Raw genomic sequence first — 17,975 nt, forward strand, 5'->3', positions numbered from 1 at the left:
GAACTCACTCTGTAGACCAGGTTGACCTCAAACTCAGAAATCCACCTGCCTCTGTCTCCCAAGTGCTGGGATAAAACAAGAGTGTTTCTATCCTATTTTGTTACGAATGAGTTTGTACAGATATTTCTGTTTTCTTTCCTCAATTTCTTTGTCATGAAAAATAACACCAATTAAGAGAATATCAATGGCTATCATATTTAAATTTGAGATACTAACAGAATGTCTTTCAAGGGACATTGCAACCTACTTGGGATTGTATGTGGGATTGTTTTATGATGTTAGGTGTAATTATTACCTGGTTATTGTTTTCATTTGGCAATTAAACACAACATGAAGGGATATGACTGTCAAGATGACAAGTTGCAGAATTGTCATGGCTATTCTTGGTTGTCACCTTAACTAAATCTGGAATTAAAATAAAACCCAAGTGGTTGGCTACACCTACGAGGAATGTTTTTTCCCCTCGAGACAGATTTTCTCTGTGTAGCCCTTTTGTCCTGGAACCTGTAGACCAGGCTGGCTTCAAAATCTAAGATCTACTTGCCTCTGCCTCTCAAGTTTAGGAAGGGATTTTCCTTATACTTTGGTTGCGAGGGTAGCCTTGAATGGCTGAGCCATCTCTCCAGCCTGAGGGATTTCTTTTTCTTAATTAAATAATTTGAAGTGGGAAGACCACCTTTAACTTGGGCCACACCTGCTGGCAGCTTATATACAGGACATGGAAGAAAGCGCTTGCTCTCTGCCTGCTGCTCTCACTCTCACTGGTAAGTCCATTCCTTCACTGGCGCCAGAGCCCCCCCCTTTTTTTTTCAGGATTGTGGCTGATACTAGAGAGCAGATGCAATACCCAACCTTGTGGACTGAACAACTACTAGATTCTTTGGACCTTTCATTGGTGCATGGCCATTGTTGGGCAAGCTGGACCACAGCCTATAAACTATTCTAATAAATCCCCATCTCTCTGTCCGCCTGTCTGTTCGTCTGTCTGTGTCTCTGTGTGTCTGTCTCTTTCTCTCTGTACACACACATATATGTGTGTGTGTGTATATATAATTTATAATATATAAATTCATTCTGTAAGATCTTTTCCCCTATAAAACCCTGACTAAGACAGCTAGAGTTGGTCCCCAGTTGATGAAACTGGGAAGGATTGGAGGAGGTGTGTCACTGGAGCCCGACCCTTTCCAGTGTTCTCTCTGCCTCATGGCTGTGTCTTACAATGTGAGCGCTCAGCTGCTACACTCTAGTGCTGCTCCTATCTGCCTGCTGCCATGCTCCCTTCCATGATGGTGATGGACTCCAGTCTCTCTGAATCTGTAAATCCCAAGTAATATCTGTCTTCTCTAAGTTGCCTTGGTCATGGTGTGTGTGTGTGTGTGTGTGTGTGTGTGTGTGTGTGTGCGTGCGCGCGCGCCCGGGTCTCAGGGAGGCCATCGCAAGAAGCTGTGAAAGTGAAGACTGGATCTGTTAGAGACTCCAAGATACTGGAGATGCCAGAGCCATGAGATGTCTGCCCTAGGGAGAGCTGCACACAAGGAGTGGAATCAAACCAAGAGAGAGAAGTGTGTTACAGTCAGCAAAGCTGGAAGGGTGGAGCCACATCTGCCCTTTAACAGTGGACACAAAACTACAAGATTTGAAGTTTGCCCTGCTAGGTTTTGGTCTTCCATTGGTTCAGTATTTCCTCACTGTGCCCCTATCCCCATCTTTTGAAGTGGAATATATTCTGTGTACTGCATGCTGGAAGCACGTAATTTCTCTCTCTCTCTCTCTTTTTTTTAAAGATTTATTTATTTTATGAGTACACTGTAGCTGTCTTTAGATACAGTAGAAGAGGGCATCAGATCTCATTACAGATGGTGTGATCTACCATGTGGTTCCTGGAAACTGAACTCAGGACTTCTGGAAGAACAGTAAGTGCTCTTAACCGCTGAGCCATCTCTCCAGCCCATGTAATTTCCTTTTTGAGTTTACTTACAGTTACAATTAAGAGATTACCTTGAGACTCAGAGACTTAGGACTTTTAAACTATGTTGAGACTGTGAAAGATACACTTGATGATGTATGTATGGCCACAAAATTATGGGCCATATGCAGTGGCTGAAGTGAGAACAGCCCCCATAAGTGTGTGTATCTGAATGGTCGGGTCCTGAGCTGAAGGAACTGTCTGGGAAGGAAGAGGAGGTGTGGTCTTGTTGGAGGAAGTGTGTACTGGAGGCAGGCTTTGAGTTTTCAAAACCCCCAACCAGTCCTAGTTAGCTCACTCTGCCTCATGATGGTTAAAGATGTGAGCTCTCAGTTGCTGCTCCAATGCCATACCAGCCTGCCTGCTGCCAAGCTCCCACTTGTGATGGTCATGGACTCTACCCTCTGAAACTAAAAGCGCCAAGGAAGGCTCTGTAATCAGCATCTGTCCTTGGTGACCCCTGAAATGACTCATATTTCCGGGCCCAATCTAGCACAGGAACAAATGACAGTCTGGAAAGATAGTTCACTCTTGTTCTCCTAGGTCTGCCACACATGTGTGTGCATTAGTGTAACCACACATATATACACACAATAATAAAATATAATAAAATGGCTACTGTTTAGTTCTATACATGGCTTGCTGTGCTCAAATCCTATGAAATGTCCCTTCTATAACATAAGCGTTTGAGGGAACCAGGACTGAACAGAGGATCTAATTAGCTAGACAACACCACTGCTCCTTAGGCTGTGCTGTCCCAACAATACTCAAGTGTGAGAATGAGACCGGGTGTTGCTAAGCATCACCCGCCACCTACCAGAGCACACAGGGGACAGGTCCTCAGCCCCACTGTGCTCTGGTGATACTTCCGTTCACCTCTTCCCAGCGTTCAGCACATGCTCAGCACATGCTACATAGCACCTACCTTGTCAGCAATGTCCTCCTCTGGGCACTCCACAGGCTCTGGAGGAGGGTCCTCCAGGGCCTCCATAGTCAGAGTCCCCGACTGGTGCAGATACCTACAGAAAAGAACCAACAGCAGAGGGAATAATGGGAAAAGACAAACAACAGGCTCTTCACACAAGAGTACTTCCAAGTCCCTCTGAACGGAAGAGGCTAGCATCAGGAGCACAAGCCCTCACTCCTGGGGGGCAGTGTTCTCCTGATCAAAGCACCACTAAGGGGTGTCCCTGGGCCAGACGCCTTTACCAAGAGGCCGGGAACAAGCAGACTGCCTTCTGTAGCCTGGGTCCTCCCTGCACCCTTTGGAGCCTGACAGCACGTCTTTCCCTGTCAGCTGTGGGCACCAACAGGGTACTTTGGACCAGAGTGCAATAAAACACATCATTCCTCACCATGGTATGAAACAATATCCAGTCCACGAGAGGTCCATCAAACATTAATTGAGGAGCTTGACTCTTGTACAGTACACGTACATGTGTGAATTTTTGTTTTGTTGAGATGAGGGCATTTTGGCTTTTTAACATAACTTGCTGCGTTAGTCCTATGACTGCAGTGGGCCACTCTGCCAGCTCTACAGACATTTTGTTTCTTTCTGTTCTGAGATACATCTTGCCTTGTATATGTTGGCTGGTTAGTTTGGAACTCAACATGTAGACCAGGCTGGCCTCAAATTCAGAGCTCCACCTGCCTCTGCTAGTACTAAAGGTCTGCACCATCATACCCAGTTTCTCCATACATTCTTGACACTGGCTTTCCAGTGTGTTCTCTGTGGTACTACTGACAGTTAAGGGTCCCAAGGGTGCAACGAATCCCACGAGTCACTCAGATCATACTGTGGGTCATAGGTAGACCTAGATCCAGTTGAACTAGTAAGAACCAAGTCCATAGTCCTCTAGGATACCAGTGCCACTGGACAAAGGTGCTGACCAGCTGGGTCCAGATACCAGCCCTGAAGTCTCACATAACAGCAAGGATGGCTTGTGGTGTTCTTGGCAGGGGCCACCAGATGCTTATGGCTATGCCACCAGAACCTGCTTATGGTTCAGACTAACTTGTTTAGCTGCTAAGGCTAAGTTAGCAGCAGCTCACACACCCTTCAGAACACTTGTACAGAGGCAGTGGCAAAGCTGTGTGCCGAGTTTGTCCCACACTTGGGGCCAGGCTCTAAAGCTGACAGCCTGACATTCACATCTGTGTGACCCCGATAAAGCATTCAAGCTCACTGAGCCTTCTCTTATGAAATAGGGGACAATTTGCAAGCAAGTAAAGAGTTTCAGTGAGGTTTCAACATGGGTATTTTGGAAGGAGGCGGCAGACTGAGGATTCAGCTGTGGCCGCTTGGCCTTATCAGTGAATGAGGCTGTTTCTCACTGACTGAGCTTGTACATTTCCTTCCACCTACCCCCCGCCCTCCAAGAATGTTTTACCTGAAAAGGAAGAAAGCTCCTGTGCTCTGAAGTTATAAACCCATGCAGCGCACTGGGAGAATCACTTACTTCTAGAGTCTGCTCTGTGTATCCTCAGATCCTCAAAGGAGTGCTGACCAACAGTATGTTCTCAGTCACTGCTCTTAAACAGGACCTTGCCCTCAATCTGATGCCACACCCAGGACAAGAAACTGCCCACCCTAGACCCTAGAGGACACTCTGGGCAAGGGCCAAGCCCTGGGCCTATCTCAGGATAGGGGAACGTGCTGGCTCTAAGAACACGTGGCCCTCTTGCCAAAGCTGAGCTTGTCTCGCATAGGGAGTATAGCTTATTTAATCCCCAGCAAGAAGAGGGACTCTCCTTCACCAATTCTACTCAAGAACCCCAGGAGACAGGACTGTGGCCACCAAGAGGAACATGAGGTTCTGGGACTCTCAAAGACCCACATTTTGCCCAAGGAGGTAGAAATAAATCTCTGCTGTAAATCCCACTAGGGCAACTCTATGCCAGATGCCTCAAGGAGAGGCCCTATTCCATTTCTACAGATAGGGGCAGAGAGGGAATAGCTTCATGGTCAAAGAGTCAGAGCTGGACACTGCCACAAGACATAAAGGGCTGGCCATTCTAAAAGTGAATTACAAGGCAGCCATTCTGTGTTTCCTGAATATTCTGGGGAAGAATTAAGAGCACAATAGCTTATAAAATCTTCATATATGCTTTGACATTCTGCAGGTACACTGCAGGATGTATTTCTTATTCATAAATTAACTATAAACGTGGAAGCTGAGTTTTGTTGTAACGAACACATCTGTCAAGAAAACTAAATTCTGAGGCTATTTCAAAGGATCGGACTGCACTGCCCACCCTTCTCAGGCCTCTGACTCTTTGTCTCTAGACACAATGCCCAACAGCTGCCCTGTCAGCAACTTAGCATGGGAGGTTGAGCTCATGTGGCAGTTCCTCCAGGCACTGTTTGCTCAGGATGAGGTGAGCAGGGTAGCCAAGCCATTCCTTACTGATCTATAAGTACCACCGGGTGACCATGGCATTCCTATAGTGCAGTCCCTTCCTGAAGAGGTCAAGTGTAGATACTGCCTGTTTCTTCCAGACCCCAAGCTGCCAAGAAGCCACCGCTCCAGGATGAGGGGACATAAAGGCACAGCAAGACAATTTCTAGCAAAGCGTCTCTAGTGAAGCATCCAGGTCAGTAAGCTGACCTCTGCTGTGCTCCTCATAACTAATGAGAAAGAGGCTTTGCAACAAGACTCATGAAATGTATTAGCTTTTGGTTTCCTTTCCTTTTTTTTTGTTTTGAATGGTTTAGGGAATGAACCTAAGGCCCACCCATAAGTGTTAGGCATGCACGTTATCACTCAGCTATATTCCCAGAATTTTTGTAAAATTTTGAAATAGCAGCTAAGTTGAATCTCGTGCCTCAACCTTCCAAGTAGTTGTGATTATAGCTGTAGATAAACAAACAAGCTAACATTATGATCTTCTGAAGCAAAGGCAACATCTTAAAAGCTTCCAGAGAGAGAGAGAGAAGCCATAAAGAAAGAAGTACCAAAGGCTGTGACTAGTGACTCCAGAAAAATCTAAGGAAAGCCTGACCTTAACACAGATCACCCAAAGGACACTCCCACACATGGCTTACCCCAGGTCCCTTCCTTCTCGGGAAGCCACAGGAAGATACACAAAACAATAAGACTGGGGCAGGGAGCTGTTGACTCAATCTCTGAAGCAAATTCACAAGGTGTAGGGAGACATGCCAGGACCCTAGTTGTGAAGCCAGGAGATACCCTGTACAAACAGGAGGGAATACTCCCCCGTAGCCCCATGAGAAGGCTGGCCAGTGGAGACTGGATAGACTCAGAAGATAGCAGAACAACATAGTGGTAACCATAGACCCAGCAGCAACTTGTCTTAGAAGGAAACACAGTATACCTGAGCCTGGCCTTAAGAAGGGTGTCAGAGCCAGGCAGTGGTGGCGCACACCTTTAATCCAGCACTTGACACTTGGGAGGCAGAGGCAGGCAGATTTCTGAGTTTGAGGCCAGCCTGGTCTACAGACTACGTTCTAGGACAGCCAGGGCTACACAAAGAAACCTTGTCTCGAAAAACGGAAAAAAAAAAAAAAAGGATATCAAGAGTCTTAGACCCTGATTTCAAGTGACAAGGATTTCAGTGAAGACTGTTCAGGAGCCAGCTATGGTGCAGAAGCACAACTCACCTTCTACAGCAGGGAGATGACAGCAGCCAAACTCCAAAAACAAAAGCTGGCCCTTAAGACTCTAGCAAGAGCTAGCTACAAGGTGGTGGTGCATCCCTTTAATCCGAGCACTTGGGAGGCAGAGGCAGGTGGATCTCTTAAGTTGCAAGCCAGCCTGGTCTACCGAGTGAGTTCCGGGACAGCCAGGACTACAAAGAGAAACCCTGTCCTGGCTTCAAAACAAGCAAACAAAACAAGACAAAACAAAACAAAACAACAACAACAACAAAAATCACACAAAACACCAAAACAATCCCCCTCCCCCAAAAAACAAAAACCAAAACTCTATCAAGACCTATTCCCCATCCTCTCTCCTCTCCATGTTAGCCACTGGGCTGGCAAGACCACATGTTGGGCAGGCGGCCACACAAAGCCAGTTCTAAGAGACTGACTCCTACAGCAGACACAGGGAGACTGCTGCCTGTTCCAGACCTTGCCGAGAGTGTGTAAGGGAAAGGGAACAGGAGAAGTTGCTATGAGCCTCAGATCCAAATCCAAAAGCCCCAGCCCTAGAAATCTGTTCCACAACCACTCCCCTCAATTGCTTTCTATCCCAAACCATGAAATGTAACTTGAAAGTTTGAATTAAAAACAAAAAATAAACCAAACCTAAAAAAGAGTATTTTCTAAAATGTTGTTCAGAATCTATGACTACAAGTATATTTCACAAGATTTTCAGCAAATAACCGAGGTTCTGCTTACCTTGCCACCTTCCTGCTGGAGAGCTGCTTGGCTGGGCTGTGCAAAAACCAAACAAACAGGAAAATAGTGTCAGGGAACTGACCGAAGGACAGGAGGAAACAGGAAGCTTGGGCTGGGGAGATAGCAGGGCACAGGCACGCAGCCCCTTGCCCCAGCAAGCTGCATGCACAGAATACCCACTCTGCAAGACAGAGGACATGCACGACACCTTTTACAAAGGTCCTCACTAAATCTCAGCCCAAGCCCTCAAAAGAAACCAAGCCCAATGCTGAAACCCAGCAGCTGACTGCACCTGGCTCCACATCATTGGCCACTGTCATGTCCCCAAGTGCTTCTAAAGCCATTATCCCAATTGACTGGCTATCACACAGGCCCTCCTGTGATAGGAGAGTGTGTAATCGTTTTGACCTGGGTCCTGAAACTTCACATTGCAAATACCTATAGGGTGGGGATTTAGAAACCCTTCCTGGAGCTGTCCCACAGCAGTAACATGGGCCACCTGGAGCAGCAAGAACAGGCTGAACATGCCTCTTCTGACTCTGAGTCAATCAGAGCGTAGCCTCCCTTCTGAAGCTGTGGGCATGTGTTCAGGCACAAGAACCACCTGTTTCAGCTCACAGCTTCCTCTTCCTCTTTCAAATGCCAGGCAGGCAATCTACCTGGAGTGGTGCATGCTGCACAAGTCATCCCTTTATCACTTCAGCTGGGTTCAGAATCATCCTTTGTGGTGGCTCTGGGATCTACACTGCTGGGATCCACACTGCTGGGATCCATTTTCATTTGTGATTCTATATTCTGCCAATAGAGGGCACTGGAGAGACGAGATGATGCTGATAGCATGGCGCCTACAGAAGGCTCAGCTGGGCCATTTCGACGGGGCTGCAGACTGCTGAAGGGTGGTAGTGGGATTTGGACCCCTTTGGTGCTGCTTGCTATTCCTGCTCCTCAGAATTCTTGTCACCGCACTGGCAGGCAACCTGTGCACCTACCGTCACGGCGCAGTCCCTGAGCAGCCACTGTTTGGCTCCCCCTCCTGACTGGATTCCTGAGTAGCACTGGACAAATGTGCTGTTTGTCTTAGAATCACGGACACTCCGTGAACAATTAGAACAGATTGTTCTGTGTAACTATCAGCAAATCCCACAACAGTTTACAATTTTTAAAATATACCTCTGAGTAAATCAGACTGCTTGGTTTCTATAAAGTGGATCGTTTTGACTGATGCTCCCAGGTACCTGAAGAACACAGCAGCCACAAGAGTGCTATGTGGCCCTTCCTGTTCGATGTGAATTCATGAAATTTATGCTGAGACAATCCATGAAGGCCAGGAGGCACGACTCAGCTCTTTCACTAGTATTCAGGTATTAGCACTAGCTATGTTCTAACTAAGGTTAAAGGCTCTCTACACCTGCAGAGCCTTTACCGGGAGAGGTTCTACTAGTCATGCTGAGCCATATACTGGTCTGACCCAGCCCCACAAGGCCTAACTGGCATGATCATCACCATCTTCCAGGCAGGTTTTCAGCACTGGAAAAATCTTCAGTGACTGAGACAACACATGTATCTTCTTCTTCTTCTTCTTTTTTTAAGATTTATTTATTATTATAAATGAGTATACGGTAGCTGACTTCAGACCACCAGAAGAGGGCATCAGATTTCATTTTACGGGTGGTTGTGAGGCACCATGTGGTTGCTGGGATTTGAACTCACGACCTTTGGAAGGGCAGTTGGTGCTCTTGCCCACTGAGCCATCTCACCAGTCCCCCCCCTTTTTTAAAGATTTATTTATTGTTATATGTAAGTACACTTTAGCTGTCTTCAGACACACCAGAAGAGGCCGTCAGATCTCATTACAGATGGTTGTGAGCCACCATGTGGTTGCTGGGATTTGAACTCAGGACCTTCGGAAGAACAGTCAGTGCTCTTTCCTGCTGAGCCATCTCACCAGCCCTCACATGTATCTTATTTCACAACATATCTGTAACTAAAATCCACTCATCAATAGTAGGGTGGTTTACCAGCAGGAAGAACAGAGCTGGCACCTTCCTAGCACTGAACATGTAGCAGGGGAGAGCCTGTGTGCTCTACACTGGGAACCGGAAGGGTTTCTGGGATCACCAGAGACTGGATTTTTATTTTCAAGTCTTGCCAAAACATGCTCTCAAATAATACTACTGGCTTTCTGACCAGGACCCTACCAGGTTCCCTCTGATCTTTCCCAACTGGCCAAGATCCTACTTCACTGGGTATTGGCTAAAAGCCTCTAGCTTTGTGATGCTTCGGGTAACATGTCACGAATACCATGACAGGAGCTGGAACAGGACAGAGGTATAGTTCCAGCTGGCTAGAGCCCTGCAATGGCAGGGCAGACAAAGAGCAGTCTCTAAGAGACCTCCAAGCATTCTCCACTCCCAGGATGCTCTGGCTTTCTGCCGTAACAGCTGCCCAACAGGAGCCTGTGTGGTCACTTGCCACCTTTGCTTAGCAGGGGATGCTATCGGTAGCGTCACATACAGCCTTTCTCCTAAAAGTTCCCTAGCCGAGGGCATATCCCTCTTCACACTGTGCAAATGACATCTGGCTAATGTTGAGGAGAACAAAGAACCCAAAGATGTTTCCTATTAGTTTGTGAAGTTGCAAAGATCCAGCAAGGGAAACTGGGCTGGAGTGCTGGGCCTGGTCACAGAGACAGTGGGACAAAGGGCAGAGATGAGAAGTGCACAGGAGACCAGGCAGAGGAGTGGCAGGCATGAGGTGGAAGGTAGCAATGCTAAGTCCCTCTGAATTCAATGTACATCCACCCTACAGAGCTGGAGGCCCCCAGGTTCATAGGTGAACATGACTAAACTAGCATTTCAGAAAATGAACTACTTACGAATTCTGGCTTTTTTTTTCAAGACAGGTTTTCTCTGTGTAGCCCTGGCTGTCTTGGAACTCACTCTGTAGACTAGTCTGGCCTCAAACTCAGAGATCTGCTTGCCTCTGCTGGATTAAACGTGTGTGCCACCACCTCCCAGCAACAAATTTGATTTCAAAAACTCATCTTTAAATTCCCCAGGTCTGGTTCCTGTGAATGATTTTTGTAAAATGCTGGAGTACCCTCTTTCATGTGTCAGATTGTTTCCTCCTACAGGGATAGCAGCCAACATGGTTACCACATGCATAGAGGAGAAGGGTCATAGGCAGCAAGCTGGATCAAGGCATGCAGGGATAGCTGGGCCGCAGGTAGAGTCCCAATGTCAGAGTGCCTTGCTAGAAGAGGTGCCAGAGCAGGAGCACCCTGGACCACACCCAGGAATGCAAAGCACTGCAGTGGGAGTCTCTTGACAGCAAAGGGTAAGACTAGGTCCTCCACGTTACCTATTCATCTCAAGATCAGTCAGGCGGGCAGACAGATCCTCAAGGCGGTTGATCTGTTTGTGGCATTGGCTACAGTAAAACTCAAAGGCCTCGTCAGTGAGGACGTTGCACAGCTTTGAGGCAAGAGGATTGGAGCTAGAAAGACAGAGGGCCAATCAGGAGAAAGGAGGCCTAGTTAGGTTATCTTTGCCAGGCACAAGGGAAGAGGTGAAAGTCAGAAGCATAGGAAGAGAATGAACTGTCCACAGTGCTAGCTGTGCTCTTGGGTGAGCGCATGCTCACATCACCTGAGGAGCCTGGACACCCACCAGCTGGACACATGCCCCCTGCTGGGCAGTGAGAGCTAAAACATAAGGAAACACTTAACAGGAAAGTAATGTATCCACAGCCTTCTCCCCTGTGGAAGTCACCTGAATGTGACATCAAAGTGTGTCTCCAGGGGAGTTTATTTGCTGGGTTTCTGTTGTTATTTTGAGATGATATTACTGTCTCAAACAAACAAACAAAAGGTGCATTGGCAGACTAGTGCTTTTGAGATCTGTGCTAACTTGGGATTCTGTCAACCTTCTGGAGATGCTGGGGCTGAACTCCCATGATTCTAATTCAACAAGCTCTTAGTGCACTATCATGATGCATCTATTCTAGGCACTCAAGTCAGGTGGGGAACCTCATGCCTAGGGTAGGGCCCTAGCTAGGACAGGCTATGGGAAGCTAATCTGGAAGTTCAATTTAAAGAACAATAGAAAGGAATATATAAAATATATATGTAGAGTGGAAGTTACAATTCAGACAGAAAACACCAGGCAGGAGCTGAGGCAAACTTCACAAACAGGAAAGACTGCCCCATGGATGCAGAAATGCCAAGTTCTGGAATAAGTCCACTACTTGCAGCTCAAAGTCCCTAGACTCCTTGCAGGAGGACTGAGCACCCAGGATACACGCAGATAGCCCACTTCACAGCCAGTGCACTTTTGAGATGGCATATGTGCACGAGGGCCCAGGTGTGGCTTACAGATGGCCCTCCTAGCATTGATTCCATATGTCTGTGTTGTGTAACCAAGCTGATCACAAAATCAGGAACATGAAAGCAAATAGGAGATGTTGGCAATACGGAAGAGTTGTCTAGCCAGGCCCAGAGAGGCAGTGGTTTCCTTAGATGGAATGCTCAGGAGGAACTATCTGGGTCTTCAGACAAGCGAGTATACAAGTCAACGTCCTGAGGCACAACTTAGGAGAAAGTGAGCAACTTCATCTTGCCTGCTAGATACCACAGCTTAGTTTACTTAAAGCTAGAACTTTTCAGAAAACTTGGGCAATATTAGTACATGACAGAGCCTGGCTTAGGATTCTACAGTGCCCCTCAAAGCCAGCCACAGGCCATAGAGTGATCAGTGAGTGACAGACAAGGGGCTCTCAGCTAGCCTTCACTCTGAGACAGGCTCAGAACTTCTCCACATGGTTTTAGCTATACAGCATCAACAAAGCAAGCCTCCAGACCAGCATAGGCCCAGCAGAGGCGTTTCCCCATTACTAGGTGTAGAGAGGGAGTGGATCATCAACAGTGCAAGGTGTCACCTGGGGGTGAGGAAAGCAGGGTCCTCGCAGTCCAGCTCCCCATTACAGAGGGTCTCTGGGGACAGCTCCGCCTCACTGCCCTCACCATAATCTTCAAAATGTTCCTCACTGCCAATCACCATGACGACACCTTGGCTGTGGGGGCGGGATCTACAAGAGACAGACAGAAGCAATTCTGAGTCCCAGCCACAGGCACCTGATGGGATGCGTGCGATTGAGCAGCCACAGGTCTGAGCCCCTTCACTGCAGGGGCCACACTGCTAAAACAACAGAAGCAGGGACAGCTGAGATCCATTTCCAAGAAGTGAACTGCTACTTAAGCCATTTAATAACAGGTATGAGCCAGACGGTGATGGCACACGCCTTTAATCCCAGCACTTGTGAGGTAGAGGCAGGCAGATTTCTGAGTTCGAGGCCAGCCTGGTCTACAGAGTGAGCTCCAGGACAAAGGGGCTGCTCATCTGGGATAAGGGAGACAGTAAAGTGACAGATCTTGCTAAGAGCTGTCAGTAGAGTCAGAAGGGCTTGTGCCCTCTGGCTCAGACTACAGTGCTCCAACAGGGTTGTGGCTTTCAGTATGACAGCCATGAAACTCACATACGTGGCTAGTCTTAGCAGCTGGACATCAGTAAAAGAGTAGGATCACACACTGTCACAGCTGACCTTCTTACCTGCATATTCCCTTCTTGGATCAACGAAGGTCTAAAGAAATAGAACAACTTGCACTGGGTGATGGTGGTGCAAGCCTTTTTTAACACCAGCACTTGGGAGGCAGAAGCAGGCAGATCTCTGTGAGTTCGAGGCCAGCCTAGTCTAGAGAGCAAGTTCCAGGACAGTCAGGGCTACACCAAGAAATCTTGTCTCTGTCTCAAAAAACCAAAACAAACAAACAAAAAAATAAAACAAAAAAAAATTCACATATAAATAATTAAGTCTTTCAGTAACTTTTTTTTTTTTTTTTTTTTTTTTTTTTTAGTGTTGGGGCTGTGAACTTGTGCACATTAAGCAGTCAACCTTTTAAAGTGTTGTTATTATTGTTGTTTTGAGAGAGGGTCTCACCATGTAGCTCTTGGCTGGCCTGCAACTCAAGATGTAACCCAGGCTTCCCTCAAACTCACAAAGACCTACCTGCTTCTATACCATGAGTACTAGAATTAAACATGTATACCACCATACCAGTCAATTTTTAACTTTGAAATGATATTTTTATTTATTATGTCTGTATGTGGCTGATGCAGAGAGTTACAAAGATATGTGAGTATTATGTCCTCCAGCTCTGACCTGAAGATTGTGGTAATGGACCAGGCATGGTAGTGTATTCCTTTAGTCCCAGTATTTGGGAGGCAGAGGCAAACAGATCTCTGTGAGTCTAAAACCAGTCTGCACAGTGAATTTCATGACAGCCAGAGACACATACACATAATGAGATCCTGTTTAAAAAAGTGATTTTGCCCTGCGGTGGTGATAGACACATTTAATGCCAGCACTTGGGAGAGAGATGCAGGCAGACCTCTGAGTTCAAAGCCAGCCTGATTTACAGATCAAGTTCCAGGACAGCCAGGGCTACACAGAGAAACCCTGTCTCAAAAAAACTAATAATAATAGTAGTAGTAATAGTAGTAATATTTTAATTGGGCTAATGGGCTGAGGACATAGCTCAGTTGTTAAGAGTGCTTCTGAATATGAGCGCTAGCTTTTGGACCTGGATGATGGCTCAGAAAGCCGACTGCAGTTCTAGAGAGAGAGCCCACATGGCAGCTCACAGTGTCTGCAACTCTGGTTCCAGGGGATCCTATACTCCCTGTAAGCCTTCGCAAGCACCTGTACTCACATGTACATACTGGCGTGAGTTCATGCATGCACGTGCACACACACACACACACACACACACACACACAATTTAAAATAATTCTTTTTTGTTTGTTCAAGTGCTTGTGTAGCACACACCAAGACTTGAATTTGATCCCCTATACTGCATAAAACTGGTTGTCATGGTACGCACCTATAATTCCATCCCTCAAAAAAGATCAGAAACACAGTATCATCCTTGAACACAGAGCAAGTTCAAGGTCAGCCTAGGATATTCAAGACCCTATTTTAAAAAAAAGAACAGTACTTAAAAATGTCAGAAGACTAAGTTAAGGTTTATCTCTTATAATTCCTGTTTCTACAGCTAGTCATTAAGACATTACATCCAAGAGAGTCCCAGCAGGAGAAGTATTCATCTCATAAGTGGGTATCAGCTGGATGAAACTACACAGGTGCAGCTTCACAGAGACAGCAGGATGCTGCAAATGGGTCAGACAGCACAGAATGGGGACTCCATAAGGACATGCACACATATCTACACACAGTGTGAGTACAGACCTGCCTGGCAGCAACAGCAATGCACCATGGTCAGGCTCCTCCATGGTGTCCAGGCACTCAGAGGGCACCCCCGAGCCACCAGCACTGTCCGCGTCCCCTTCAGGCTGCAGCTCGGGGTGCACCAGGGTGCTGGTGTCCTCATCTGTGAAGGTCTCACACTCACTGTAGGTGCTCTCAGACCCCATATATGCACTGTCTGTCACCTCGTTAGCCTAAGAGAGAGAACCAACAGTTAGGCTGGGCAGCTATGGAAGCTACACTGCAGAGAGGACACAAAACAGCAAAAATAACCACCACATCCCTAAACATTAACACTAGCTTATAAATCAGAATTCGGTGTGTGTGTGTGTGACTGTGAGAGAGAGACTCAGATGCCCTATGTGTTCTGCCATTTAGCTGCACCTTCAGCCTCTTTTTTTTTTTTTTTTTTTTTTTTGGTTTTCGAGACAGGGTTTCTCTGTATAGCCCTGGCTGTCCTGGATCTCACTCTGAAGACCAGGTTGGCCTTGAACTCAGAAATCCACCTGCCTCTGCCTCCCAAGTGCTGGGATTACTGGGATGAAAGGCATGCACCACCCCACCCCCCCGGTCAACCTCTTATTTTTAAAATGAAAAAAAAAAAAAAGGAAAAAAAAAAGACAAACCTATACATATAGGTGGGCACGGTGATACCAGCCTGTACTCTTGGCATGCGGAAGACCATGAGTTCAAGGACAGCCTGGGCTCAATGGAAAAATCTTGTCTCAAAAATCAGAAGTATAGCCGGGCAGTGGTGGCACACGCCTTTAATCCCCACACTTGGGAGGCAGAGGCAGGCGGATTTCTGAGTTTGAGGCCAGCCTGGTCTACAGAGTGAGTTCCAGGACTGCCAGGGCTACACAGAGAAACCCTGTCTCAAAAACAAAACCAGAATTATAGTCATTCTGCAATCATTTGAATCATCACACATCCAAAGATACGAAGCATCCCCGAGCGGCAAATGTCCCAGCAGAACCACTTGTCTGTGGCTTCCAGCATGTTACGTATAGCCAAGGAATTAACACACAACAGCGTAAGACTATGCTATTTAAAATTACTACTTCGCCAGCTGGCAGGATGGAGCTCACTGAGGATAAGGCACCAGCCAGCAAGCCTGATGATCTGAGTTCAATCCCCAAGACACACATGGTAGAAGGAAAACCGACCCCCACAAATTGTTCCCGACCTACACACACACATTGTGGTACGCCACCACCATAAACTCATATAAAATTAGTAACATAAAAATGTGCTAGATGGTGGTGGTGGTGCATGCCTTTAATCCCAGTGCTGAGGGGGCAAAGGCAGGCAGATCTACATAATCCAGCCTGGTTTACAGTTCCAAGACAGCAAGGACTACACAAAGAAACCCTCAAAAATCCCAATATATAAACAAAACTCTAATAAAGACCAAATTAAGATATCACCAACAACAGCTATTTGACATGTTTAGACTACTGCTGTTTTTTTGTTTGTTTTTGTTTTGTTTTGAGATAGGGTTTCTCTGTTTATCCCTGGCTGTCCTAGAACAGGAATAAACCTATTTAGGCCAGGTTGTCCGGGAACCCAGAAATCCACTTGTCTCTGCTTCATGAATGCAGGGATTTAAGGCATGCACCACCACATCCAGCCAGGCTACTGCTTTAAAGGTGAAGTCAAGGTCTAACTTCTAATGCTTATTAAAGAGTCAGCTAGCCAACTTTGATAGTTCAGCGTCTGTTTTCCCCTTTCAGACAGAACCTAACACAAGGCCCAACTTATGACAGGCAGTCAGAATTTAAATAATACTAATGAGCTTAAAAGGATGAAAGATGGTAGTTTCTACTTATAATTTCAATTTTAATTACAATGAAGTTGCAAGTTAGAATAAGTCTGCCACCTCATACTCAGAAGCTTCTGAGGTTAACAACTGCAAACAGGAGTTCAGAAAATCTGCAGCTCTAGCAGGAAAAAGATGCCCTTTGTCCCCGAGGAAGGTGAGGCCAACAGCGTCCACCTGAGCCTCAAGCCCCTCGGAAGACTGCTACGTTGGCGAGAAGCCAGCTCTAGTCCTGACCACCACTAACAGACACATGACTCAGATCTTCAACCACAAAGGGAGCTATAAATACTCATCATGAGCATTCCGGGGATATATGGGTCATCTTCATCATTCCTTCTCAGAGTAAGTTGAGAAACAAGACTGCGAGAAACAAGTACCTAGGACTCGGAAGGACACAAATCTACCAATATTAAGTAACGTGTAGAAAGCAGCCAAGCTAAAATCTAACCAAAGTCAGTCAACAGTAGTACACGCATTTAATCCCAGCACTGGAGAGACACAGACAGGTAGTCTCCCTGAGTTCAAATCCAGTCTGGGCTACATAATTAGTCCATGCTGCCAAGCTGATAATAGTGATACCCCATGTTTACAAGTGACCTCTACAGTCCAGTTCTGTTTTGCCCATGCATCTAAGCTGCTCTCTCCAGTATAAGGCAGGCCAGAACTCCATTCTGCAGAAGTTAGTTCAGAGAGGCTAGAATAGTAGATTGGCACCAGCATCTGTCAATGGCCTGGCATTGACAGGAAATGGTGGACAAGTATAAGCTCCTGGTGGTCCATGACAGGAGGCCCATAGTCACTTACCCAGGCACTAAACAAACAAACAAAGACTAGACATGGTTTTTTAGTAGTAAGCAAAAACTTGTTCAAAAATGTTGTAGATTGCTGACCCTGATTCACAAGTATGGCCCCATAAGAGTCCCTGGCCAGCACCAAGGTATAGATCTTACAGTACATGGGCATGCAAAACCCATGTGCCCCAACCTGTGAGCTGGACAAGGCCCAGGCGTTAACCTGGCAGGACCTTACAAAGACCTCAGAGTAGGTTTTTGCTTATAATAGAATGCGAATCTTGAGGTAGCTTTTAAAAATTTTAGACTCACACTTTTGTTTTTTGTGAATAAATGTTTTGCCTTCATGTATGCCTGTGAATAAAATGTATGCTTGCTGTTTCTTCCAGAGCTGGGTTTGTGTACGGGTATAATCCCCCATATGAGTGCTGGGAATTGAACCCAGATCCTCTGCAGCAGCAACAAGAACTGCTAACCGCTGTGCCACTGCTCCAGCTTGAAGCAGCAGGTTTTTCGTTTGTTTTGTTTTTTGAGACAGGATTTCTCTATGTAGCTCTGGCTGTCTTGGAACTCACTTTGTAGACCAGGCTGGCCTCAAACTCACAGAGATCTGCTTGCTTCCTCTATGCTGGGATTAAAGGTGTGCATGACCACCCCCAGTTTGAGGCTGCTTTTTAAAAAGCAAACCCACAGTGGGCTTTTTTTTACAGATAT

The 17,975-nt window shown here is 46.4% G+C and overlaps 1 protein-coding gene across 3 annotated transcripts in view; it reads right to left on the reverse strand.

The window, feature by feature from the left end:
• Rab11fip3 (RAB11 family interacting protein 3) overlaps positions 1-17,975 on the reverse strand; it is an 82,976-nt gene that overhangs the window by 12,737 nt on the left and 52,264 nt on the right. For 2 of the 3 annotated variants that reach the window (XM_031354578.1, XM_031354579.1), the window contains 4 exons: positions 14,631-14,842; positions 12,264-12,413; positions 7,329-7,364; positions 2,892-2,985 (listed from right to left, as the gene is read on the reverse strand). In XM_031354578.1, coding sequence (XP_031210438.1) covers positions 2,892-2,985; positions 7,329-7,364; positions 12,264-12,413; positions 14,631-14,842 — 492 coding nt within the window. Of the gene's footprint in view, positions 1-2,891; positions 2,986-7,328; positions 7,365-10,688; positions 10,824-12,263; positions 12,414-14,630; positions 14,843-17,975 lie in introns of all 3 variants that reach the window. The other variant, XM_031354577.1, reaches the window with a different exon arrangement.

Source organism: Mastomys coucha, unplaced genomic scaffold (assembly GCF_008632895.1).
Source record: "Mastomys coucha isolate ucsf_1 unplaced genomic scaffold, UCSF_Mcou_1 pScaffold5, whole genome shotgun sequence".
Lineage (NCBI taxonomy): Eukaryota > Metazoa > Chordata > Mammalia > Rodentia > Muridae > Mastomys > Mastomys coucha.